General features: G+C 35.8%; 2 protein-coding genes across 2 annotated transcripts in view; both read right to left on the reverse strand.

The window, feature by feature from the left end:
- Nucleotides 1-358: 358 nt before the first annotated feature.
- LOC132110289 (matrix metalloproteinase-15-like) overlaps nucleotides 359-25,594 on the reverse strand; it is a 141,656-nt gene continuing 116,420 nt past the window's right edge. Inside the window, exon 11 of the transcript XR_009424636.1 lies at nucleotides 359-370. The gene's annotated coding sequence lies outside the window, so the exon portion shown is untranslated. The remainder of the gene's footprint in view (nucleotides 371-25,594) is intronic.
- On the reverse strand, nucleotides 999-24,649 carry LOC132110278 (two pore channel protein 2). Its single transcript, XM_059516853.1, has 25 exons — nucleotides 24,211-24,649; nucleotides 22,178-22,236; nucleotides 22,004-22,080; nucleotides 13,496-13,673; nucleotides 13,102-13,218; nucleotides 12,203-12,309; nucleotides 11,960-12,032; nucleotides 10,930-11,029; nucleotides 10,595-10,660; nucleotides 10,207-10,271; nucleotides 9,646-9,755; nucleotides 9,443-9,524; nucleotides 9,273-9,359; nucleotides 8,357-8,476; nucleotides 7,958-8,017; nucleotides 7,598-7,726; nucleotides 7,410-7,459; nucleotides 7,227-7,326; nucleotides 6,992-7,063; nucleotides 6,846-6,919; nucleotides 4,632-4,740; nucleotides 4,266-4,348; nucleotides 4,096-4,177; nucleotides 3,569-3,660; nucleotides 999-1,856 (listed from the first exon to the last, which is right to left on the reverse strand). Exons 1-25 carry the CDS (start codon nucleotides 24,368-24,370, stop codon nucleotides 1,778-1,780), a joined length of 2,331 nt encoding a protein of 776 aa, XP_059372836.1. The 5' UTR covers nucleotides 24,371-24,649; the 3' UTR covers nucleotides 999-1,777.

Genomic DNA, 25,594 nt, shown 5'->3' on the forward strand with positions numbered 1-25,594 from the left:
GGCGTTGAACTACAGATCTCCAGAGCTGCTAGCCATTTATTTCTCAGTTCCACATTAGATGGAATTCTGTGAAACATTACATTCGTGTATGTCCTTTGCTTGTTCTCACAACCTTTTGCTATGCAGGTAATAACCATGTTTGCTGTAACTTCTCAAAATAAATCATCCAAAAGCGAAGACACTCGGTGCAGGTCACGCCGGTATGTTCTTCTTCTTCTGTTTTTTTGACACGTTGCACGCCGCTATGTTGACGGAATTCGTGGGATTTCATGTGTTGCGTGATATCTCTGCGCCGAAGTAGCAGTGCTTCGCCTAAGCAGCAGTGCTTCGCCTGTGCTTCCCCATAATATAGTCCCAAGTCAATATCTGCCTAGGAAATCGCCTAGTGTTAATCTGGATCGCTATTTGTACTCGTTGTGAATACGCAGGCCACAAGAAGTAATTAGGTGGGTTTTTTTAAATTTTTTGATCACTTTTACTCAGGCCATGCTAGCTGGCAACAAAGGATTCCATTCATTGTGCTAAGCTAAGCTAACGCCGACCCAGTCAAACTAAAACAATGCATGCACTGACACAAAAATGCATTTGCCCACCTATCTAAATGTAGGAAATAATGTGAATAAGCCCTATTTCAAAAAACGGTGGAGTGTTCCTTTAATGGCAAATAGCTCATTTTTTATCTCATCTGACCACAGCACTTTCTCCCAAGCCTTCTCTGAATCATTAAGATGTTCATTGGCAAACTTTAAACAGGCCTGTACATGTGCCTTCTTGAGGTGCTAATTGTAGCCTCCGTTTCCTGTTCTTAGCTGACAGGAGCAGCACCCGGTGTGGTCTTCTGCTGCTCCAGCCCATCTCCTTCAGGGTTCGATGTGTTGTGCATTCAGCGATGGTATTCTGCATACCTTGGTTGTAACGAGTGGTTATTTGAGTTACTGTTGCCTTTCTGTCATCTCGAACCAGTCTGCCCATATCATATCACATTACAGTAAAATGAATCCATTTCCCTTCCTAGTTTATTTTTTGGTGGGTGAAATATGATCTGAAAACATTTCTTAACAGTTTTTGAGAGATTTACCCATAAAGATTTCTGTAAAATATACAGAAAACTCTAATATAAATAAAAGCACTGAACAAACATAATGGCACAGTCAAAAATATAGAATCTACAATTTAATAAAACAGCTAAAAATATTTAACACCGTAATGAGTTATGTCCCTTTTTTTCTACTATTTTTAAAACAATCTATAGATTTTTTTTTTCTTTTCTTTTTTTGGTGATTGTAGCAGGCTTACAAAAATAAATAAAAATATTAATATCATAAAATGCAGGACAAAAATGTGTTTGGATTCTCAAAAAAAAACAAAGACTTTCAAACTTAAAGAATGAATTCCTTCCAGACATTAGGTTAAATCAAAAACTGTGGTACTGATACTACATCATGAACACTACTGTAGTTTACAGGTTGTCTTGAGCATACAATAAAAACTCTGGGACTCCAGCAGCAGGAGTGACTTGAGCTAAAGCCTCTTTATAAATCAAAGTTCCTCCAGACATTAACTGTGTGACGGTCTGTTAAAAACGCATACATCCTTTCCCAGGCTGACCTGAAGCAACACAGATCCTATAATGGGAAACAGGCCCTCCAAAATGGATGGATATGTAAACATTAGGCGTACACAGACAAGATGCAGTCGTGAAGGATTCTGGGTGTTTTGGTGTAATTATGAATTAATGGCGTCCCGTGAGTTGGAGGTGAGGGGTGTGTGTTCAGGGTCACCAGGAGAGGTGCAGATGAGGATGATGTTGAAGTTGAGTTAGTAACTCTTCTTCTGTTGGCTCTTGGACATGCTCTCTGAAAACAGAGGATGGGCAAAATCAGGTATTAAAACAACCAAACTATAATCTCTCTCTCATCATTTACTCACTTTCCAACTTGTTCAAAGTCTGTAAGGGTTAATTTCTTCATGATATATTTTGCAGAATGTTGATAATCGATCAGTTGACAGTAGCCATAGTATTTTTTTATTCTTCCATACTATGAAAGTCAGATGCTACTGTAAACTGTTTGGTTTTCAGCATTCTTCAAAATATATTTTGTGTGCATGTGTTCAATAGAAGAGAAAAAGGAAGAAACATATACAGGTTTGGAACAACTTGAGAGTAAGTAAATAATGACAGAAGGTTTCGTTTTCATTTCATTTCAGTAAACTGTAGTATTTCTAAATAAAAGTAATGTAGGGCTTGTTTACAATTAAAAAAAAAAGTTAAGGGTTCCCTCTGGGCCACCCAGCCACAGGAAGAAAAAACTAATAACATTATTTCAATATAAAGATTTTATGGTTTCAGCACAATTATCTTTTTATTGGACTATTTTAAGACATTATTATCATATCAGCAAAATCCCATATTGACCTCCAATTCATATGTAACTATGTACTGGTACATAAACCAATTCTAGTACATATACATTTTAATATTAGCAAAACAGGGTAACTGCAAATCTAAGTCATTTAATGTGTACTGCAAGCTATTTAATTAAGTAAAATAATCTGCGATTATAATAATATTATTTATTTTGAGATTATATGGGTTTGTTTTGTATAGACATTATTATTATAATTATATGCAGGGCTTAAAAAGTTGTACATTTGACAGACTGATAAATTCAGCAGATACCCTGGATATGATACACAGTTTGGCACATGACTGTTGGATAGGAATGTTGTTCCAGGATCAGCAAAGGACGCTGATCCAGGCAAATAACAGAAATAAACCCATTTCTTGCAGAAATACTGTATATTAGGAAATTAAGATTTGTAGTCAATGGTTAAGAGTGATAAACATCAGGATAAACCACACCACATTGCACTAAATTAAATCATTACCCTTACTTAATCAGAGAGGAATGTGAGGGAAAGCTGTGAGGAAAGAGCAGAACGCAGCCTGAAATACTGAGCAGAGGAGCCTCAGGAAAATTCTGTCAAGTACTGGAGCTAAGGTATACTCGCTTGTGCCCATAAAATCACAAATAAGGCATCACATTACAATCAAAATACAACTATAAATCACTGACAGGCTATAGGACAGCAAAGGACAAAAATAAATGCTTAAATACAAAGTGTTTTTGTAAAAAATTTGTTTAACCTATTCATTCCATTACCATTCATTCATGCTTCCATTTTGTCTACAAAAATTGTTTTTCATTCCATACTGTATAACTCAATTCAGATCAACACTGTGAGATTCAAAAAGAATGTGTACCGATTATTACAATAATAATAATAATAATAATAATAATAATTCACTTCCTTTCAAATTTATCTCTTGAATTATCACCAGGGAGACAAACATTCTGACAGGACTGACTTGATGGTGTTCACAAAATATTTAACAATCAAATCTGAAACAGTTCTATTGATCCTATTCTACTTATTCTCACAGATTCATATTAAAGTGGACATTTTTGCTGTTTTTAGAGCTAATGGCCAGTAAAATCCTATGACTTGTTTTCTCCCAGGTCTCTAAAATCAATGATAAGAACTTTTCGAATAGCTTCATTCATACCTGAAAATAAGCTGTACAGTGCTTTGATAGGCAATTCTCTCCACATCCTCAACAGAGAGAGCATTGCTGCGGTCCCACTTATAGGTGAAGTTCTGAACAAAGGAGGGAAGAAAAACAACAACGTATAACTAGCATGCTTAGAAAAAAATTAACTGCTCTGTCAAGAAAAGGTCTGAATTCACTGATTCAGTTCAGGATCTGAGCATGGTATACAGTAGTGCAAACTAACAGGATGGGCTACTACTGTAATTAAGGTTAGGGTTGGAGGTTAGTATTGGTTTCAGTGTTGTATAAGCAAGCAGCACTGTGACCAGCTGTGGGGCAGGGTGTGTGCTTTACTGGTTTGAAAAATAAAATGTAATAAAAAAAATAAAATAAGCTCTTGATAATTTGTTCAGTAGTTCATCAGATTTCAGTCATAAAAATAGGAGTACATATATTTTTCCATTTGGAATAATGTGCACTTTGTAATTCACATTAAGACTAGGAATGTATATTAATAATGTTAATATCGTCAGTCTACATACCTCCAAAATGAGTGCCACAAATAGGTTGACCCACATGACTGAAGATGTCAACCACCAGGCCACAAAGTACACCAAGGACCACCTGACAAAGAAGAATTATGGGTACATATTAACAAAACTCTGTTAAACGTGTTAAAGACAGACACAGTGTGTGTGTAGGGTCATCTTACTCTGTAGTGTATCTGCTGTATGCATCCGTGAAAACGTGCCAGTTATTCACTACCATGATGTTATAGAGCAGAACCAGAGAGGACTGGAAAAATATGACAGGAAGAATACATTTACATTTTTCCTAAATGTTATGTAGGCTTAAACCTAAATTATCTAAAAACAAAACAGAAATATAGTCATGAATAATATTTTAAAAACAATTCTGAAAACATTAACCTATTTAAACCTAACATTAACACAATTTAAAACTATAAACCTAGCAAATTTGGTAAAATCCACTGACTACGTATTCCTCATACATGCTTATTATAGTATTCTGGGAACTTGTTAAAAACCAAGTTCCCAGAGTCCTCTGTGCAACTTACAGCAAAATCATCAAAGTTGTTTGGCCAGTACTCCAGCTGTTCAAAAGTGCCACAATCCATGCTGAAGGGACCCCCCGTTTTGTTTTCTATGCTGTAGTTGGAGATTAGACTGAAAGGAGAGCATAGAGAAAGAAGAGCCTCAGATCTAAAAACTATGAAGTTAAAGTTCATTTTAGTTGTATAGCCAATAGGCTGACCAAAGTACTTTACAGAAGAGAAAATGTAAAAAAAACATACACTGAAAGCAAACCAGATAAAAAATATGAACAACCTGTTTAAAAAAAAAAAACAGAATAATGGTAATTAGTACACGGAGGAAAACATATAGATTTTTATCAGGGACTTAAAAACAGACAGAAAAGGGGCCATTCTAATTTCTAAAAGGCAGGGTATTCCAAAGTCATGGCCCTGCCACCGCAAATGCATGCTCCCATCTACACTTAATTCTAGTGTGTGGAACTACCAACAGAGCCTGGTCGCAAGATTTCAGGCTTCTAGATGGAGTGTATGAATGAAGAAGTTCAGAGAAGTAGACAGGAGCTAGGTTATGGAAAGATTTATAAACAAACAGTATCATTTTGAAGTCTGTTCTCTGATGAACCGGCAACCAGTGTAGAGATCTGAGAATTGGAGTGATGTGTTCGTGTTTGCGACACTTCACAAGAAGCCTGGCTGCAGCGTTTCGGACAAGCTGAAGCCACGCAATCTGAGTTTTATGGCGCGTTTCCACCGAGTGGTACGGTACGGGTCGGGTCGGTACCCTTTTATTTGCGTTTCCACTGCCAAAAGTTGAGAATGGTACCAAAAAGCCGAACCGTACCATACCACTTTTTGGGTACCCTTCTGTTGGGGTACCTAGCACAGTGGAACGGTACTAAAGGGTGGAGCTAGACTCACTGCAGAACGTTGATTGGTTGACAGAGAATCGTCATTTGCGCGTGCCGCAAGGGGAAAGACACAACACACGAGGCGCCATTTTTAAATTACAACAACGTCGCAACAATGTCGCCGCGCATGACGTCAAGCTACTTTCCGTCATACACCACGCCTATCAAGTGACGTTATCACTACTTTCTGGAATACACCACGCCTATCAAGTAAGGGTACTGTTGGCGGTGGAAACGCTAGCCAAATCATGGTTAACAGACCCGACCCGTACCGTACCGTACCACTCGGTGGAAACGCGCCATTAGATATACCGCAATATAAGGAATTGCAGTAATCTAGTCGAGATGTAGCAAACACATGAACAGCCATTTTTGGGACTGAGAAAGTCTCTGATTTTAGACAGGAGATAAAGTTGGTAGAAACTGGATCCAATAACGGAGGAGATATGTTTATCAAATTTTAAATGCTGGTCAACAAGAACACCTAGGTTCCGCACCTGTGAAGATCTAAAAATGAATAAACTGTCCAAATTAGGGCGAATAAACTGAAAATTCTCATTAGAACTGAAAAAAAACTAGCAATAGCCAAAAAAAACACTGTATGGGGTCAAAATGGTACATTTTTATTTTATGGCAAAAATCATTAGGATATTAAGTAAAGATCATGTTCAGTGAAGATATTTAGTAATTTTTTTTATAATTAGTAAATATATGAAAACTTAATTTTTGATTAGTAATATAAATTGCTAAGAATTTATTTGGACAAAGGCGATTTTCTCAGTATTTTTTGCACCCTCAGATTTTCAAATAGTTGTACATCGGCCAAATATTGTCAGATCCCAATAAACCATACATCAATGGAAAGCTTGTTCAATCAGCTTTCAGATTATGCATAAATCCCAATTTCGAAAAACTGACACTTAAGACTTATTTTGTGGTCCAGGGTCAAAAATATGCAGTTTTCGCACACTTAACAGCAGTTTGGTAAGATGTAAGAGAGCTTTTAAACATTTGAAGAGCGATATGTAGCCTGTCCTTCTTCCATTTGCGTTCTGCTTTTCTACAGTTTTTGCTTAGAAGACGGGTATCAGAGTTTTGCCACAGTTCAGATAATAAGAAAAGTTTTTTTAGCATAATCACCATATGATAATAATGATTTGATTTCTGAAGGATCATGTGAAACTGAAGACTGTAATGGAATCATACGAATAAAGTACATTTTAAATGACACACAAAAAGAAAGCCGTTCTTTTAAATTGTAAGATTAGCTCACAATACAGTGTGTACGTTTATGTTTCCTGTTAAATGTGCAGTTGACGAACTGTACCTCATGTTTAATGGAGGTGTTATGGCTCCCTTGAAAAGCCAGATACCAAGAACTGCAAACACATAGTACACCACCTGCATCAGAGAAATGTACAAGTGAAGAGACCAACCTCAACCTGATAAAGCTGTCAGAGTCTATTCACTCACCAATAGAATGCCAGCAAATGCCCGTAAGTTTTTCACCAGGTCCACAAGAGTGCTGGCCACCACGGCCATCAACTAAAGCATGCAAAAAAAAAAAAAAAAAAAGACTAAGCATTTATTAGTGCTTTTTAGGGTATGTAAATGGTGCCAGTTTGTTTAGCATAGCTGTAGTATCGACACACCTTTTGTGCATTTATGAGATTAATGTGATGATTAATGTGAGAAGCCCATCACCAACCTTGATTTCTGGAATTATCCTGAGGAAACGGAAAACAATCAACATGTTGACCAGTCGCACCATCTCCCACAAAACTATCACACGTCCTTGAAGCGGATCCCTGTTAAGGTAAGAGTAAAACGTCACATTAAAGCATTTGGAGAAGACATCAGATTATTTGATCTTCAAATTGAGCACACTTACATGTCCTCATTTGGAATCCTGTAGGTGATGAATATGGCGATCTGAATTGCCTGTTGAGAATAAATGAAAAACACAGTCTGCGATTACTGCCTTCACCACCTAAACCGCTATGCATGCCACAAAATTCCTAATGATAATTTTAAATGGCAGTAAAAAAATAAATAAAGAAAAAATTAAGAAAATGTTACCAGAAGAAGAACAGTCAGGAATCCATCAAAAATGTTATTCCTGTAAGACAGGTAACCTTTCCAACCAAAAGCCACTATTTTCAGCAGCATCTCAATTAAATAGTACAGGATGAAAATACAGTTGAGGATCTAAAAGACAGAAAATATATTCACAGTACATTAATGTTTTTAGAACCACACTCAAATTTTAGAAAACACACATATATCAACTATTGCTGGGAAAACACCAGGGCATGGTCTAAAAATCTAGCCAAACACAAGGTTTTTTTTTTTTTTTTTAACAAACCAACCACTAATATTTCTATATAAAATTATATTATTACAGAAACATGAATTGTTTTCAATGCATGAAACAGTCACCTCCATATAGAAGTTATTTTTCTCTGAGGCAGATTTATCTGAATTCAGAACCAAGACAGTCTGCAGAAAAACAATAACATATTAAAGATAAACTTCCAAGATTCAAAGATTTGAAATAATGCTTTTTGCATATACTATACACAAGTTGGCACCATTTCTCAATAAAACTATAAAAACGTGATATATAATTACACATATATTTCAATTAAATTCCATTTAATTTGGCATTTCTCTCTCTCAAGAGCCCCTTGCAGCTCCATCATGAACCACTAGGTGGTGAACAACTAATGTTGAAAACCCTGTTTTGATCTCCTGAAATCTGGGAATGTATGTAATGTTCTTCGTGTAGGGCGATGTATGCAATAATCAAATCAAGTCAGAGGAAAAACGATTTCTTACACAAATACAAATGACATTTGCAAGAGCGACAACGTTCCCCAGTACAACAATATAAAAGTGACTGAACATATACTGGATCTGCTGCAGGACAGGAGAACTGTACTCCGGTTTTGGTGGATGCTGCAGGGAAAAGACAAAAACAGAACAGTCACTGTGTCTGTTGACACCAAAGTTAAATTCAGAATTAAACCAAGAGTCTATTTTAAAATTCCAGTTCAACTTATTCAATTTAAATATAAGTAAAATAAAATTTAAATGAAATTCAAAGAAAGTCTGATGTAAGTCTGGTTTAATTGTACACTCCATTTTTTAAGATGAATTACTCATTAACACAATGAAACATAAAAAAATGGGGCATTTCCTTAAAAATAATTCAGTGTTAATTTTCAGTGTCTAAGAATTTTCTACACAATTTATATTCATTATACATATTATATTCAACAATAAATACATTTAACAATTTATTAATTTATGATATTATATTATGTATTATTATACATTATTTTATTTAGTAAAATAATTTAACTCAATTTTCTGGACTACGGTAAGAGAACACATTATTTTCAAGAACGCACTATTAATTGTATTTATTTAAAAGGAGCTAAACAAAATGCAGCAAACTTCCGAGATGCAAACTTTAAACAGTTATCTATTCTTGCCTGTTTTGTTGTTGCATTGGACTAATCAAGTTCCTCATTCTATGACTGTGTTGAGTTTCTGTGAATTGCCATGCAGCTAATTCTCTTCTTGTCATTCAGATACAAATTCTCATAAAATCATAAAATGCAAGGGAACCAAATCTCAACTTGGCCAACCCAGCCATGCACCATACCCTAATAAATCTAAAACTATTTTAAATGTTTAAAAAGAGTGACTTCCTGAATTAAGACTGATCCACAAATGTAGATGATCAAACCTCTTTCATAAAATCTTTATCCAGCTCAGTAAAAAGCCTCTGGAAGGTCTCGCCATTAATGAAGCCATCTGGGAATTCCTGAGCCGCCTGGAGGAAACAAAAGACAGGTCAAACAATTAACCATGGCACACACTTTTTACTTGAAGAAACTATCTGCTATCTGTGTTGACCTTAATGATAGCCTGTCTGCAGTAAGACTTCATGTGGGCTCTATCCATGACCTGAAGAAACATGTTCACCGCCACTTGCTCCCTGAGCAGCAACAGGAAAAGTCATGTGACAAGACATAAAACACCACATGAGAGACACAAATACGAGTGAATGCTTGCTATAAGGAAGAAAGACTTCAATGTTGGAGAGGACTTGATCTTACACATGGCCTTCAGACTGAGTGCTGGTGTGCCCTCGGCCTGGACAGCATAGCACCTCGAATGCAGCCCGAATACCCAGACGCCTCCTGATTATAGACGTCTGAATCGACATCTAAACACACAGATGATAACATCAATAATTAAAGGAACACTTAACCTAACACTTCAGCCAAAAACTTCATAAAAAACAAGAGGAATTTTTAAAGAATGTTCATGTGACTCTTTTCCATACAAAAAACAAAAACAAACAAAAAACACAAATAAAATGGCATGTAGAAGACTTGAAAAACAGTGCATCATATGTGTGCAACAGTGCATTTTTTTTTATTATGATTATTATTATATTTTTTTTTTTTTGAGCTTGACCCCCCTGTTCAGTTTTGTTGTATGGAAAGGAGAAGTTTGAAAATTATAAAAAGACATTCTGCTCTCCAAGGAGAAGCAAAAAAAAAAATTTGGAAATAATAATAGAATATAGATTGCTAAATTATTCCTTTAGCAAACAAGCACCTAATTCCTAAAACAATGTCTAAGTAATTGTAAGTCACGTAACTGTCACTCACCAGTAAATATCCCCTGAACTGGTTATAAATAATTGCTGTCATTAGATTCATTAACAAATACGTTCCTGAAAAAAAAAGAAAAAATAGAATGTCAGTGTTTAATGCTGGTGGAAAGTTTTGAATGCAAATAATATGAACTGCTGTGTGCGTAAATATACACAATGAGTCAAACGTTTTTTGAAAAGAAGGATCTTATGCCCACCAAAGCTGATAAAAAAGTAAATATTTTAAATTGATTTAAATTTAATGCAAATTTGATGCAATTTGACTTCTTTCTGAAATATTAACAAATCTTATATTATTCCAAAGTTTTGACAAGTAGTGTATGTATGCATGTATGTAAATGTGTGTGTGTGAGCGACTGATCTGATATGCCATTAAAACTTACCAAACACACTAAAGAGTATAAAGAATATAGAATAGCCACGGTTCAGAGAGTATGCTGGAATCATGACTGTTGAGAGAGGGGGAAAACATGTTGTAATGCACGTAGACTACAAGAGACGTTGTAGGCCATTTCACATTTGTAACAAATACAGACACCTGTGAAAGTTCACAAGACATCATGTCATGTGGTTACTGCAATTAGCCAGAGATGACTGAGAATTCGACACAGTAGTGCCAAAATGTCATCTGTGTCACTGACCATCTAAAACCTTATCTTTCAGAGATTTGCACCTAATGAGAGACTTTAACAACATTTACAGTCAAATGAAGACGTACCGTCTGGGTTATTGGCTGTTGTTAGCAGCACTAGCAGAGAAGATAGGGCCTTTGGCATGTTTTTGAAGTAGGTTTCCCATTCTGCATTCTTCTTAGGGTCCTACAGAAACATATCCATTCACTCAACTGTAGCAATTCACTTTGGATAAAAGTGCCTGCTAAATGATTCAATTTAAATGTAAAGGTTGGATTATATTTGTTCTTTTATCAGCCAGATGACAATCACAGATTACATTTAGGGCCAGATTTACTTACAGCATGCATATTTCATGCCACGACATGTTATTTTTAATTTGCTCTGCTTGTTTGCAACTGTACGCTAATATGTGCTGATCTTGGTAGATTGCATTGGTCATTATGGAAATGAGATGTTGCATCTGTGTTCTTTAATTTTCACATTGTCAGTAAATCACCCGCAGAACTTTCCACATTTCCAACAATTTTTAGGAACTGCGCTCTTGCACTAATTTGACTTGTTTAGTAAATCTCTAAAGACTCTTAAGTCAAGATGCATTTACTAGAGGAGCAAAATGACAAGAAGCCTGAGATTGATAAAAATTAAGCGAGTTTAAAACACGAACAATATCTGCCAAAGGGCTCACAAAAAATAAAAATAAAAAAGCACTTAAAGCAAGAACAAATATCTGTCAGTGGGGTATGAAACTTGTTTCCCTTTGAATTAAGTATAAATTCACTCAATTTTGTTACATTTTTCAATCTTGATTTTGAAGAAGATGTTTAGATGTTTTGTACTGGAAAACAAATATACCGAGGAAGATATATCTAAACTGGTCACAGATCCCACACCCAAGCCTCTATACTGCGATCTCTAAATATGACTCAGGTTGTACTTTAACACAAGTCTTTAGGAATTTTTTAACAGCAAACTGCACTGAGGTATAATTTATGTCCAAAGCCCAAATTCTAGGGATGAGTTATGTGGCAGAATATAGGGGTTTGTTTAAATCAAATAGTGGGCCCATGTAAGCACTGATAGAAATTATACGATAGAGATGTGATCACTGCTTACATCTGATTTGGAAAAGATCAGCATTCCAATCATGGTGAATAAGCAGATGTGTAATGCCAAAAGCAGGATAACACTGAAACAGATAGAGAGAAAAAAAAGAATTATAACATTTACGATCATCATTATTAAATTATAATATTAGAATGGAACTGCATACAAATTGTAAAGTGAAAATAAAGAATTAAATGCAGACTGTTATGGGAAAAAACTTTTTTTTTTTTTTTAAACAGAGATTGTTATTACCTTGCTATTTCTGGAAGAGTCCTTTTGATACATTTTAGAGTTTTCTTCATAAGGGAAGAGTTTTGCAAGAGGAAAAATGGTCGAATTAGTCTCCTGACTCTTAAATTCTGTGGGAAGAATGACAGGGCAACATTACAATCAACGGACCTGACGCTGACAGATGCCTGAGACATTATCAGTATTTACTAACTAAATATTATGAAGGAATAGATTGTCCAAACATGAACATTTCATTTCCCTAAGGTTGTATTTGATGTGCTTATGCGAATGAGATTTGAGTGACAATGGAGGCCAAGATTTAAAATACAACTTAAATTTAGATCTGTTTTTCAAATGAGGGCAAGTAAATTATGAGTTTTATTATAAGTGTAAGGAAGACTGTAAATGCTAATTAAAAATAAAGAAATCAATGTATCGATAAAGCACACAACAGGTTGAGATATATATATGTATATATATATATATATATATATATATATATATATATATATATATATATATATATATATATATATATATATATATATATATATATATATATATATATATATATATATATATATATATATAACTGCACTTTAAGAACATTTTATTTTGACAATAGTGTTGGGAAGATCACATGTGGGGACTTTCAATTTTTTATAAAAACAAAAAAACAGGTATATTTATGTCATATTGAAGAATGGTTTACCAATTTATTACTTTAAATGTCACATTTTACTTAATACTATTTCAATCTTCAGTTAAATTTAATGCATTACTTGCCATTTCTTTGTAATTATTTGTAAAATTTACTAGCATAGATACATTTAAAAATTTACTTTATAGTGTAAATACTGTTATAGTGTAAAGAGTCACAGTAAATAAGCAGCTCTGTAATACAGTTTTCATGAACTCACCTCATTGCACATCATGCTAACACTCAACATCAAATCAATAACTGATGCTGCAATCACTACTACATAACCAATCAGCCATTTGTTCATACGAAACTCCTCCCATCCTATCAGATAACTCTGCAAAACAAACAATATATCTGGTATATTTCTTAATATCATATTAAGCAACTTAAACATTACAAAACAAATGTTAACAGTTAAGGTACTGTAATAGGTCAGTTTAACGGTTAAATGGATAGTTCACCAAAAATGGAAAAGAACCACTTGGAGATTGTATTCCTTACAAAAAAGAAAGTCATACAGGTCTGAATGACAAATAATGACAGAAATATTAGGTAAAGATTATGGTTAGTGCTATGCCAACAGTCAATTGAATCTATTTTTAGATTCCTACCTTCACAGTGAAATCTAAGATGAAAATACAAAGGCAGACCATCTCAATCCCCTCCGTCAGTCCACAGGGTGGCTCCCAGGGTTTGGGTTTGAAACGAATGTCCGAGGTGTAGGTCAGAGAGGAGGGTCTCTCAATGAAAGCCAGTGCCAGTACAACAGCAATAGTGAACCCCAATGCCCTTCAAGAAAGAGAGTGTGGGAAAGCAGATCAAATAACAAATCTGTGTGTAACTGATACTGACAGAGAGAAACATACCACATAAACATCTAGAGGCTATACGTAGGTCAATATAATTACAGGAATGTTGTCTGTCCAGTGTATGTGCCCAGTATGTGTCATGCTGTCAAGAAAATAACTTTCACAATACATGCAACATGTCTTGTCATGACACACAAGGTTTAAATGAACTTTTTCACTCAGGCAAATTAAATTATAGGCCATTTAGAATGTCTAATATCCAAAATGTGTGTGTGTGTGTGTGTGTGTGTGTGTGTGTGTGTGTGTGTGTGTGTGTGTATGTATGTATATACAGTGGGTACGGAAAGTATTCAGACCCCCTTAAATTTTTCACTCTGTTATATTGCATCCATGTGCTAAAAGCATTGAAGTTCATTTTTCCCTCATTAATGTACACACAGCACCCCGTATTGACAGAAAACCGCAGAATTGTTTACATTTTTGCACATTTATTAAAAAAGAAAAACTGAAATATCACATGGTCCTAAGTATTCAGTCCCTTTGCTCAGTATTTAGTAGAAGCACCTTTTTGAACTAATACAGCCATGAGTCTTTTTGGGAAAGATGCAACAAGTTTTTCACACCTGGATTTGGGGATCCTCTGCCATTCCTCCTTGCAGATCCTCTCCAGTTCTGTCAGGTTGGATGGTAAATGTTGGTGGACAGCCATTTTCAGGTCTCTCCAGATGCTCATTGGGTTTAAGTCAGGGCTCTGGCTGGGCCATTCAAGAACAGTCACAGAGTTGTTGTGAAGCCACTCCTTCGTTATTTTAGCTGTGTGCTTAGGGTCATTGTCTTGTTGGAAGGTGAACCTTCGGCCCAGTCTGAGGTCCTGAGCACTCTGGAGAAGATTTTAGTCCAGGATATCCCTGTACTTGGCCTCGTTCATCTTACCCTCGATTGCAACCAGTCGTCCTGTCCCTGCAGCTGAAAAATAACCCCACAGCATGAAGCTGCCACCACCATGCTTCACTGTTGGGACTGTATTGGACAGGTGATGAGCAGTGCCTGGTTTTCTACACACATACCGCTTAGAATTAAGACCAAAAAGTTCTATTTTGGTCTCATCAGACCAGAGAATCCTTCAGGTGTTTTTTAGCTAACTCCATGGGGGCTTTCATGTGTCTTGCACTGAGGAGAGGCTTCCTTCGGGCCACTCTGCCATAAAGCCCCGACTGGTGGAGGGCTGCAGTGATGGTTGACTTCCTACAACTTTCTTCCATCTCCCGGCTGCATCTTTGGAGCTCAGCCACAGTGATCTTTGGGTTCTTCTTTACCTCTCTCACCAAGGCTCTTCTCCCCCTGATAGCTCAGTTTGGCTGGACGGCCAGCTCTAGGAAGGGTTCTGGTCGTCCCAAAGTCTTCCATTTAAGGATTATGGATGCCACTGTGCTCTTAGGAACCTTAAGTGCAGCAGAAATTTTTTTGTAACCTTGGCCAGATCTGTGCCTTGCCACATTTCTGTCTCTGAGCTCTTCAGGCAGTTCCTTTGACCTCATGATTCTCATTTGCTCTGACATGCATTATGAGCTGTAAGGTCTTATATAGACAGGTGTGTGGCTTTCCTAATCAAGTCCAATCAGTATAATCAAATGCAGCTGGACTCAAATGAAGGTGTAGAACCATCTCAAGGATGATCAGAAGAAATGGACAGCACCGGAGATAAATATATGAGTGTCACAGCAAAGGGTCTGAATACTTAGGACCATGTGATATTTCAGTTTTTCTTTTTTAATAAATCTGCAAAAATGTTAACAATTCTGTGTTTTTCTGTCAATATGGGGTGTTGTGTGTACATTAATGAGGAAAATAAATTTACTTAAATGATTTTAGCAAATGGCTGCAATACAACAACGAGTGAAACATTTAAGGGGGTCTGAATACTTTCCGTACACACTGTATGTATACAGTATATGTATGTGTATGTATATATATATATTAGTGGTGGGCTGTTATCGGCGTTAACGTGCTGCGTTAACGTGAGACTCTTATCGGGCGATAAAAAAAATATCGCTGTTAATCTATTCTCAAAGTTGGGTTGAGAGCTGGGTCTATACTAGGCGAACTTTTCACCTTGATATTTTAGCGCGGATGTATACCTAGTCGAATCTGTAGGGGGCAAGAACGAGTCCTTAAACCTGTGTGTATGCCTACTGTGAAATAACCACATAAAATGTGACGTGCTAATATGGATGCAGCTAAGATGCCGCCGGGTTTGCTTCAGGGAATTTTTTTATTTTATTTTTAAAGAAGCTTCCCAATGGAAACCTCGACAAGACACGCCTGTTTCACACATACTCCATCTGCAGTGCCTATGCAGTCCGTGTGCGTTACATATGTGGTGCTGAAGCAGCACGGACTCATACTTATTGTGCTTTCACACAGGACGCGTTTGCAGTCCGCTACTCGGTACGTAAAGGATCGCTGCACTGCAGCAGACGCAACACTCCTGGAACGCACTGACGGACTGCAACCGTGTGAACGCTGGAATCCGTTAACATGGGTGCGGAAAAAAAATACGCGACGCATACGCACTGCAGACGGATTATGTGTGAAACAGGCGTAAGGTTGTTTGCACCTTGTGCAATGTGGAATTCGTTTACAGCTTTCTCAAGCAGTTTGTGATGCATTTTGGAAACAGGAGATGAGCCCCTGGTCTAATGCACCACCTGTCTTGAGAAACCCGTTCTCAAAGACTTACTTTTAGTCATTATTTTATTTGGGTAGCACCCATATTCTGAATGCCTTCGGCTGAATTCAAATGAGCCATTTTAATCTAGATTAATCTAGATTAATTCCAAGATTACAGTGGGATTAATCTAGACTAAAAAATGTATCTATGCCCACCACTAATATATATATATATATATGCTAAAAGATACATTTTGTAAACTTTAAGGTGTACCAGTCACACCATCTCTCCACAACCTAATAAATATAGTTTTCACCAGTTAAAAAAAACAATAAAACTACAATATACTGTAGCACAGTATACATCCTGCAGTAACAGGACAGATCATAGTTTAAGAGCTTTCATTTTCAGTCATTACTCAATCACACAATAAATAAGGCTCTTAAACTATGATCTGTCCTGTTACTGCCGGGTTTGATCAACAATATCAAGATTTAGAAAAAAAATACTGATATCAACTGAAATCCAATTACCAATGTCTATACTAGTCTATGAAGCAATTTTTCACAATTCCAGTATTGCCATAGTTACTGTGTTTTGCTTTTGTCAGAGCCGTTGAGAAACAGAGTTGCGACACGGTTTGGCCTTGCTGCCACACAGTCACATGGTTCATGGAGCTCTCAATAGTTCCAAACAACTCTGTGCTGTCGATATGTTTGAATGGGTTTAAGAAGGATAGACAGAAGTTTCACTATATTTGCAACGCATCATATGCATTTATTGTGTATTGATACACGCTGACTACATTTTACAATCACATTTTATTCTGGGGAGTAATGAAGTGATAGTATTAATATTTATTTCTAATATGCTTATTATTTATATAACAAATATTGTAGTATTTAGGGTTAAAATAGAGAAAATGATTTTAAATTCCAGTGCAAAGAGGCAAATTAGCAATGTATCCAGAAAAATAATATTTTCTATGTAATGCCATGGTTTAACCACTAGATGCCTGTTTAAAGGGGTCATATGAAGCGATTTGATTTTTTCCTTTCTCTTTGGAGTGTTACAAGCTCTTGGTGCATAAAGAAGATCTGTAAAAATGCAAAGACTAAAGTCTCAAATCCGAAGAGCAAAAGCACTTTATTTGGCCTTCAGAAAGTAGATGCATTTAGGAATATTTAAGATTACTTACAACAGAAACGCTACTCATTTGCGGACGACCGTTTGGTGAACCTAGGAGAGGAGACGACTTTTTACGACTGCCACTTCTGAATCAGTTACTGTATGTATGTTTTGTCATTAGTTTAAGTATTTGCTATTAACTGTTCAAATGCAAAGTTTTGCAAATCACAAGAACTGACAAGAACTAACCAATCAGCTTCATCCTTTCCCGTAACAACGTTAAAAGCTCAGTCAAGATGAAAGGATTAGCTGATCATAGTTGTATATCGATTTCCATTTTGAAATAAATTTAGTAGCAGAGCTACTGCAAGCGATTTTTTGAGCTGCAAATCCATTCATCCATTCATCATTGCTGAAATTTCCGCATCTTCAAGCAGAGAGCACGTCATGATTGCTTATCAAAGGCAAACGCCTCAGGGGCGCTTCTGCCCGAGCGCTTTGGAAAGAAGGAGAAAGCGGTGCGCCTGGCGTTTTCCACGCGTTTTTAGGCGCAATTTGTGAACGGCCCCTAAGACTTTCATTTGTGCAGATTCTCCAGTACAATGTTGTTTGCAAATGTTTAGTCGTAAAAGCTGATAACATTGCTTTTTAACAGTTAACATTTAAAGCTTTACAAACATGTTCTGTGATCAATTTGTCATTTACCAGTTCAAAATTCAGTCGTGCAGCCTAATTATGACTGAATGAGAGAGGTAAATGTTTAAAGATATTTGAAATGCACTTTTTTTCAACCTTCTGATGGATTTTACTTTAAATTGTGAGTTCCATTCAGGTTTCATGCCATTGGCACTTTTTTCGAAGGATTGTTTACAATTTCACAGCATAAGCTATAAAGCTGTTTCCCAGTAAATAATAAAATACAATGCACTGCAATTTTATTCTGTTTTATCCTTATTCTTCGTGAAAATATGTTCTGAAAGATTCCTTAATAAGCTTTGTTCGGGATGTTAAACTACTTTAGGAGCTCTAAGGACTGCCATGGTGAAAACATTATTTGAAATCTACTTGTGAAATTTGCTAGAGTATGGGTCAGTGTTCTGATTGACTTTGCTACGACTTTTTATGACTGCCACTTCTGAATCAGTTACTGTATGTATGTTTTGTCATTAGTTTAAGTATTTGCTATTAACTGTTCAAATGCAAAGTTTTGCAAATCACACACATGCACTTGTGTGTGAGTGTGTGTGTGTGTGTGAGAGAGAGAGAGAGAGAGAGAGAGAGAGAGAGAGAGAGAGAGAGACGGATGGTCACATAGAGGAGTCAGCTGGTTTAACCATCAATGGCTTGTGTACTGTCTGCAAAACATACGCGCTTCATCAAAGTGTCTGTCACGCAACTCTGTTCCTCTGTTGGGCATGAACTGATGGTAAAACTAAGCACATTATTAACTGTCTCTACATTTATTTTGAAAGATGAAGCTCACAATTATTTAAAGGGTCATTATATTGTATTTCCAACAAGTGCCAAGTATAGGTCTCTGCAGGAAAGTAATGGGAGTTACCAGATCAGGGTGTTTTTACACCATGATACAGTACCTGATTGGTTGACGTCATAGTGATGTTAGGTTTAGGGGTGGGATTGGGTAAGGGGGATCTAGAGCTGAAACAACGAATCGATTTAATCGATTAAAATCAATTATTAAAATAGTTGTCAACTAATTTAGTCATCGATTCGTAGCTAAATAACTTTTATAAGCCGTAAGCGGCTCATTTCGTGCATATTTCAAATCTGCGGTGACCAAAGTGTGGCAGTAATGAGCCACCGGAGGTTTTACTCAGCCAGTACAGCAGGAGAAGTAGCGAATAGCCAATAGTTGGCCTCGTTTTATGTCACGTGCTTCCCGAACAGCATCTCTGCAGCATTCAGCGTGATGTGGGAGTACTTTACTTTGAGCCTTCAAAAAAGAAGAGTAACCTGTAAACTCTGCACTACTGAACTGTTTAAGGGGACGTTCACATATCGCGTCTTTTGCGCGCTCAAGTTGGTTATTTCCAACACCGCACCGCATCGAGTTAAAACATTTCAACTTTTCAGAATGCCGCAAGCGCACCGCGGGTCATGTGACAAGAACTAACCAATCAGCTTCATCCTTTCCCGTAACAACGTTAAAAGCTCAGTCAAGATGAAAGGATTAGCTGATCATAGTTGTATATCGATTTCCATTTTGAAATAAATTTAGTAGCAGAGCTACTGCAAGCGATTTTTTGAGCTGCAAATCCATTCATCCATTCATCATTGCTGAAATTTCCGCATCTTCAAGCAGAGAGCACGTCATGATTGCTTATCAAAGGCAAACGCCTCAGGGGCGCTTCTGCCCGAGCGCTTTGGAAAGAAGGAGAAAGCGGTGCGCCTGGCGTTTTCCACGCGTTTTTAGGCGCAATTTGTGAACGGCCCCTAAGACTTTCATTTGTGCAGATTCTCCAGTACAATGTTGTTTGCAAATGTTTAGTCGTAAAAGCTGATAACATTGCTTTTTAACAGTTAACATTTAAAGCTTTACAAACATGTTCTGTGATCAGTTTGTCATTTACCAGTTCAAAATTCAGTCGTGCAGCCTAATTATGACTGAATGAGAGAGGTAAATGTTTAAAGATATTTGAAATGCACTTTTTTTCAACCTTCTGATGGATTTTACTTTAAATTGTGAGTTCCATTCAGGTTTCATGCCATTGGCACTTTTTTCGAAGGATTGTTTACAATTTCACAGCATAAGCTATAAAGCTGTTTCCCAGTAAATAATAAAATACAATGCACTGCAATTTTATTCTGTTTTATCCTTATTCTTCGTGAAAATATGTTCTGAAAGATTCCTTAATAAGCTTTGTTCGGGATGTTAAACTACTTTAGGAGCTCTAAGGACTGCCATGGTGAAAACATTATTTGAAATCTACTTGTGAAATTTGCTAGAGTATGGGTCAGTGTTCTGATTGCAGAAGAGTTCGACAAAGGATTACTTACTAACACAATAAAACAACTCCAGGTATATTTTCGATGAGGATATGACCGTGCAAAATGGTTAAAATCTCTTAAAAATCTATGCTGAAGGATAAAGACCATTTATTAATAATTTACTTGGGGGAAAAATTTAAAAAACTAAAATATAAGTACATAAACCGATTAATCGTAAAAATAATCGACAGATTAATCGATTATCAAAATAATCGTTAGTTGCAGCCCTAGGGGGATCATTCAGATTGCATGATCTAGAAACACCCAGCAGTTTGAAAACACACACAAGGTGATAAATGCCCACTTTTGCTCTGCAGAGACCTAAGTCTCACAAGTGCATGCAATGTTTGATTGTTATGCTTGTTTGACAAGCAGACTGCGCTTTTCAGAAGGAGGGACTTTGTAGAAAACGATGCATTTGAGAGAGGCGGGGCATAGAGGACCTACTATAATGCACAGTATTTGAATAATAATGTGTTTTTTTGAACATTAAAGCTTGTCAAAATACTCTATTACACCAAATACACAAAATAATGAACATTAAAAAAGCATCATATTACCCCTTTAATAAATATAGCCTACATATACTATATATAGATTTACTCTAGTTGCTGTAAAGTTTTACCGGTCATAATAGCTTATTTATTTATTTTATGTTTTTGCATTGTATATTTAGACATGATCAAACATTCGATGTTTATAGGTTTTGATTTTTTTTTTTATGTTGACTTTAAAAAGAGTCATTACTCACATCCCAGTATTATTTTATGACATTAATGTAAGAAGACAATATAAGTGAATGTTAAAAAAGACCAGCAAATACAGAATTTAACCCAATAAAAAAATAAAAATAACGTGTGTGTATACATTATATATATATATATATATATATATATATATATATATATATATATATATATATATATATATATATATATATATATATATAACACAAGACAACCAACTGCATTCAGGGAAACTCTTTCTTGTATTCATTTAATGGGCAGTCTTCACTGAAACTCATTCAAAAAGATAAAGATTTCAGAAAGACTAAAAACTTAAATTAATTAAGGTGTTACACCGCTATTAAGGTGTTTCTCATGTTATGTAACTGCAAATATAACATAACTCCCTATTATCTAAAACTAAACTTTAAGTATAATGCGTTTCATAAAATACACCTACAGGCCAGATTACCGAGAGGTAAACTAATGCGTTAACATGCCTCAACTTTCTGGCGAATGTGCTTGAGAAGCACTGAAATGTATGTGCTTCAATACTGAAACTATTGGTTGTTTGGAACTATTGGCTGCTCCATGACACTTTACTTCCACATTCCTCAGTTCCTGTGGAAGCCTATGGGAGTGTCACAACTCTGTTTCTCAAATGCTCTGGCTTTTGTATGGCACATGAAAAAAAAAAAAAAAAAAAAAATTATATATATAATATATATATATTATTATTTTTTTTTTATAAAAAGCAAGCAATTTCTGCTTACTTACCACTGACATATTTTGGAATAATACCATCTATATAACCGTAAGGACCCAGAATCTACCCTGTGATTGATGGATCGATACTATGGGAAAGAGCACAAAGAGCACAAACAGAGAAATTAGATACAGTACATTCAATCAATATAAAAATACAGAAAGTATGAAAAATTTTTAATTAACCTGAATTGCATCTTCAATAAATACAACAGCCTGCTGGATATAGAGGTCTGCATCTGCATCAAATGAAAAAAAAATTTTTTTACAAAAAGTTAAACAATACATTTTTAGTTGTATTTGAGTTTTTCTTTCAAATGTTTTAATTTTATTTTGCAAAAAGGTCCCTAAAAGATTTTGCATGGGAGATCTCGTAATATTAAACAAAGTTAAACTATTACATTCTCTGTAATCTAGACAAAATATAGTAGTTTTCACAAAAGTAGTGAAAGTTTTTTTTTTTTTTTTTTTATGTGTCACAAAAATCATTCCCATATTACACTTCGTAGTCACAGAGCTAAATCTGGTGCAAAATTTACTGGACCATTCAATGACCTGGACCTCTACTCGGATTTAAAAAAAATTCTGATTGTAAAACTATGTGCAGGCAGTGCACATATATCAGCATATTTTTAAGTGTCACAGGATATTCAGGAGATTCAAAATCTAAACTTCTCAACAGGATATGAGCCAGCAAATCCAAACCATGCTTGAGTGATAACCCCAAGTAGAAGAGCAAAGTCATTTGACTTCGTACTGGAGATATAGAATAGCATGAATATATATTTACCATATTACTATTTATACTAACAGCAATATATTTTCTCAGCATTTATTTCCCTTTTTGATGTTAATTAAAAAAAAAGTCAATGTCGATGTTAGTTCACAGTGTATCTGTTGTTATCTTAATTTTCATAAATGTTGAGATTATAATGAACTAAGATTAATACATGTTGTAGAAGTACTGCTAATTGATAGTTAATGATAACTTATTTAGCTTACTAATGTTTCAAAGATAAAAACATTTTCTAAATATGCCAAAATCACAGAATAAAACAAATTTGTCCACTTAACATTCAGATTACCTTGACATAATGTCTGAATTGTATTTTGTATTTTTATAACAAGTAGCCTATGGACAAGATTTTAACAAATCCTCCCAAAACACCTTTAGCTGCCCCAAATTTCTGCTAAAAATGTGAAACAAATTTTTTGACAAGTATTAGATTAACTTTAAACAATAAATTTGAATTTGGTACTTAAGCATTTAGAGGGAATAAAGACTCATGCCAGAATTGTATTTATTATTTTTTATCTGCTTTTAATACGATTCAACCTCACATTTTAGTAGAGAAACTTCTGAGCTTTGGTTTTGATTTCTGTATAATTGATCAATGGGTGTTTGTCAGAGGTACTGTCTTCAACCCCAGGGTCCCCTCAGGGATGTGTGCTTTCTCCACTTCTGTATATTTTATACACTGACGATTGCAGGAGTAGTCATGAGAATAGACTTATTGTAAAATATGCAGATGATTCAGCTTTTGTCAGCCTCCTCCATGCAGATGAAAATGACCATGGCCTTGTGGTAGATAATTGTGTTCAGTGGTGTGATAATGCATTCCTGCAAATAAATGTGTTAAAATCTAAAGACATGCATATTGATTTTAGGCGTAATCAAAGTGATATAAAGAGAACAACTATTAAAGATCAGGAGGTTGAGGTTGTGGAATCATATAAGTATTTGGGATGTGTGATTGATAAATTTGGGCAGGTCGGGAGTAGGTGGAAGCAGGTAGTTGTTTGGTCTTGAGTTGTCCTGTGTATTTATTTATTTAGTAATTTTTAATGTATTGTAAATTGTCTTTTTGTGTGCTGGTCTTGCTGTAAAATCAATTACCCTTAGGGGACATTAAAAAAAAAGATTTTCAGTATGTCTACCTATCTCCAATTGTAATTTGATACATCATTCAAGAAAGTAGTAAAAACAACTATGAAGTTAAAGTAGACGACCTGTGGAGCCAATAAGAAGACAATGGTGTGCTTGTCTGACAGCAAAGATAGAAACCAAGGTGAATAGGACACCAGAAAGACGGAGGACAGCCTTTTACACTTCAATGTAATAAAAGTGAGGAATAAGATATAATAAACTACAAGAGAGCAGAACAAGGAGAGTCAGGACACTTAACCCAGGACAATCTGATTCCTGAATACATACGTACCCTCGTGCACATGGTACGAGTCGTCAGTAGCTGAATAGGACAGTCGCCTTGATCCTGGTGATTCTTCATGTTGATCATGTTGCCCCTTATCATGAGATCCATAATCACCTGAGCCCCGCTTAATGCTGCTCGTCAGAAGCGGTGCCTCTTCTTCTTCCATCTAGACAATGGCTTCAAGTCTCCAAATATTCCAAATAAATCCCAAACAGGGTTAAAGATATCGGTAATGACGAAGGACACACCTAAACGAGTCTTGTGTCCATGTTTGTAAATAAAGTGACGGTTTCTCTAGTAAACATTCCCAACGCACTGAGTCGATGTTACATTAAGCAACATTTCAGAGAGAGCAACAGTGTGTTTTCAGGAGACGTCAACTCCTCCCATATCCTCTACTCGCTCACTCAAAGGAAACTTTCCGCTCACTCACGTCACTAGGTAAGTTTCACTTTGGGCGAATCGGTTCGAATGATTCTTTACAATGAACCAGTTCGCTCTCCAAAAATCCACTCGTTCAGAAGAATCGGTTCAAAAGAATCACTCAAGTACTCATTTGAAAGAAGTGCACTATCATCTACTGGTGTTATCTAGCGTTCTGTCGCTCAAATAAAGACCCGCGATGTTTTTAAATGTAGGGTCATTTTAATCTAGGTGAACGGTGGAGAATTATGAGCCTTGTGTTCAGCCTGTTCTAAGTTTTCATTAGAGTTCATTTGGATTGAGCAAGCGTGGGAATTTACTGGCGACACTCTTAAAATGGGTTATAAAACAGTTAAATAATAGATTAATGTATCGCCCTGGAATAAGGTATTTTATTTTCATGTTCATGTATATAAAACTTATGTGCGCGCGTGTGTATGATATTGTAGGCTACCAACACTTTTGTGTGTTCAGACCGTTTTACACGAAGAGGAAGTCAGTTCTCTAACACACAACCCGTCCACATCCGCCCTCTCGTTTAAAAAAAAAAAACCCTTTAAATTATTTAGTTTTTAATTGGTAAACTAATAATCTTTTTTTTTATCAACATTGTATTATATATTTTAGTCTTTTGAAACTATAACCTTGAAATAAAAAGCCCCTTCCAAATTCATTCTCCAGGAAGTTACATATTTGGCGGGAAAACCGTGACCAGTAGCTTTGCATAGTAAAACTGACATCAGTAGTATTAGCAAAGAATTAAGCTTAACATTTTTGATGATTGCTGCATTAGATTGTTTATCTCACTTTAAAACATTCCATTCTGTTTTTCAAGAAAGCATTTTTTTATCTACAGATAATCAAGCTACAATTTAGAAACCTTAAATGCCATATTAATTTCTGTAGAAATATTAATTGTATTACAGAGTTCAAGAGGTACTGCAAGGAACGGCCCAGTAATCATCAT

The sequence above is a fragment of the Carassius carassius genome, chromosome 2 (genome assembly GCF_963082965.1).
Source record: "Carassius carassius chromosome 2, fCarCar2.1, whole genome shotgun sequence".
NCBI lineage: Eukaryota > Metazoa > Chordata > Actinopteri > Cypriniformes > Cyprinidae > Carassius > Carassius carassius.

What these genes read in the sequence shown, in the direction of transcription:
- LOC132110278 (XM_059516853.1), bottom strand. Translation starts at nt 24,370, where the DNA reads ATGGAAGAAGAAGAGGCACCGCTTCTGACGAGCAGCATTAAGCGGGGC. An exon ending in GGATAATTCCAGAAATCAAG is followed by an intron (nt 7,064 to 7,226) that starts GTTGGTGATGGG and finishes TGCATGCTTTAG; the next exon opens with TTGATGGCCGTGGTGGCCAG. An exon ending in CATTTGCTGGCATTCTATTG is followed by an intron (nt 6,920 to 6,991) that starts GTGAGTGAATAG and finishes TCTCTGATGCAG; the next exon opens with GTGGTGTACTATGTGTTTGC.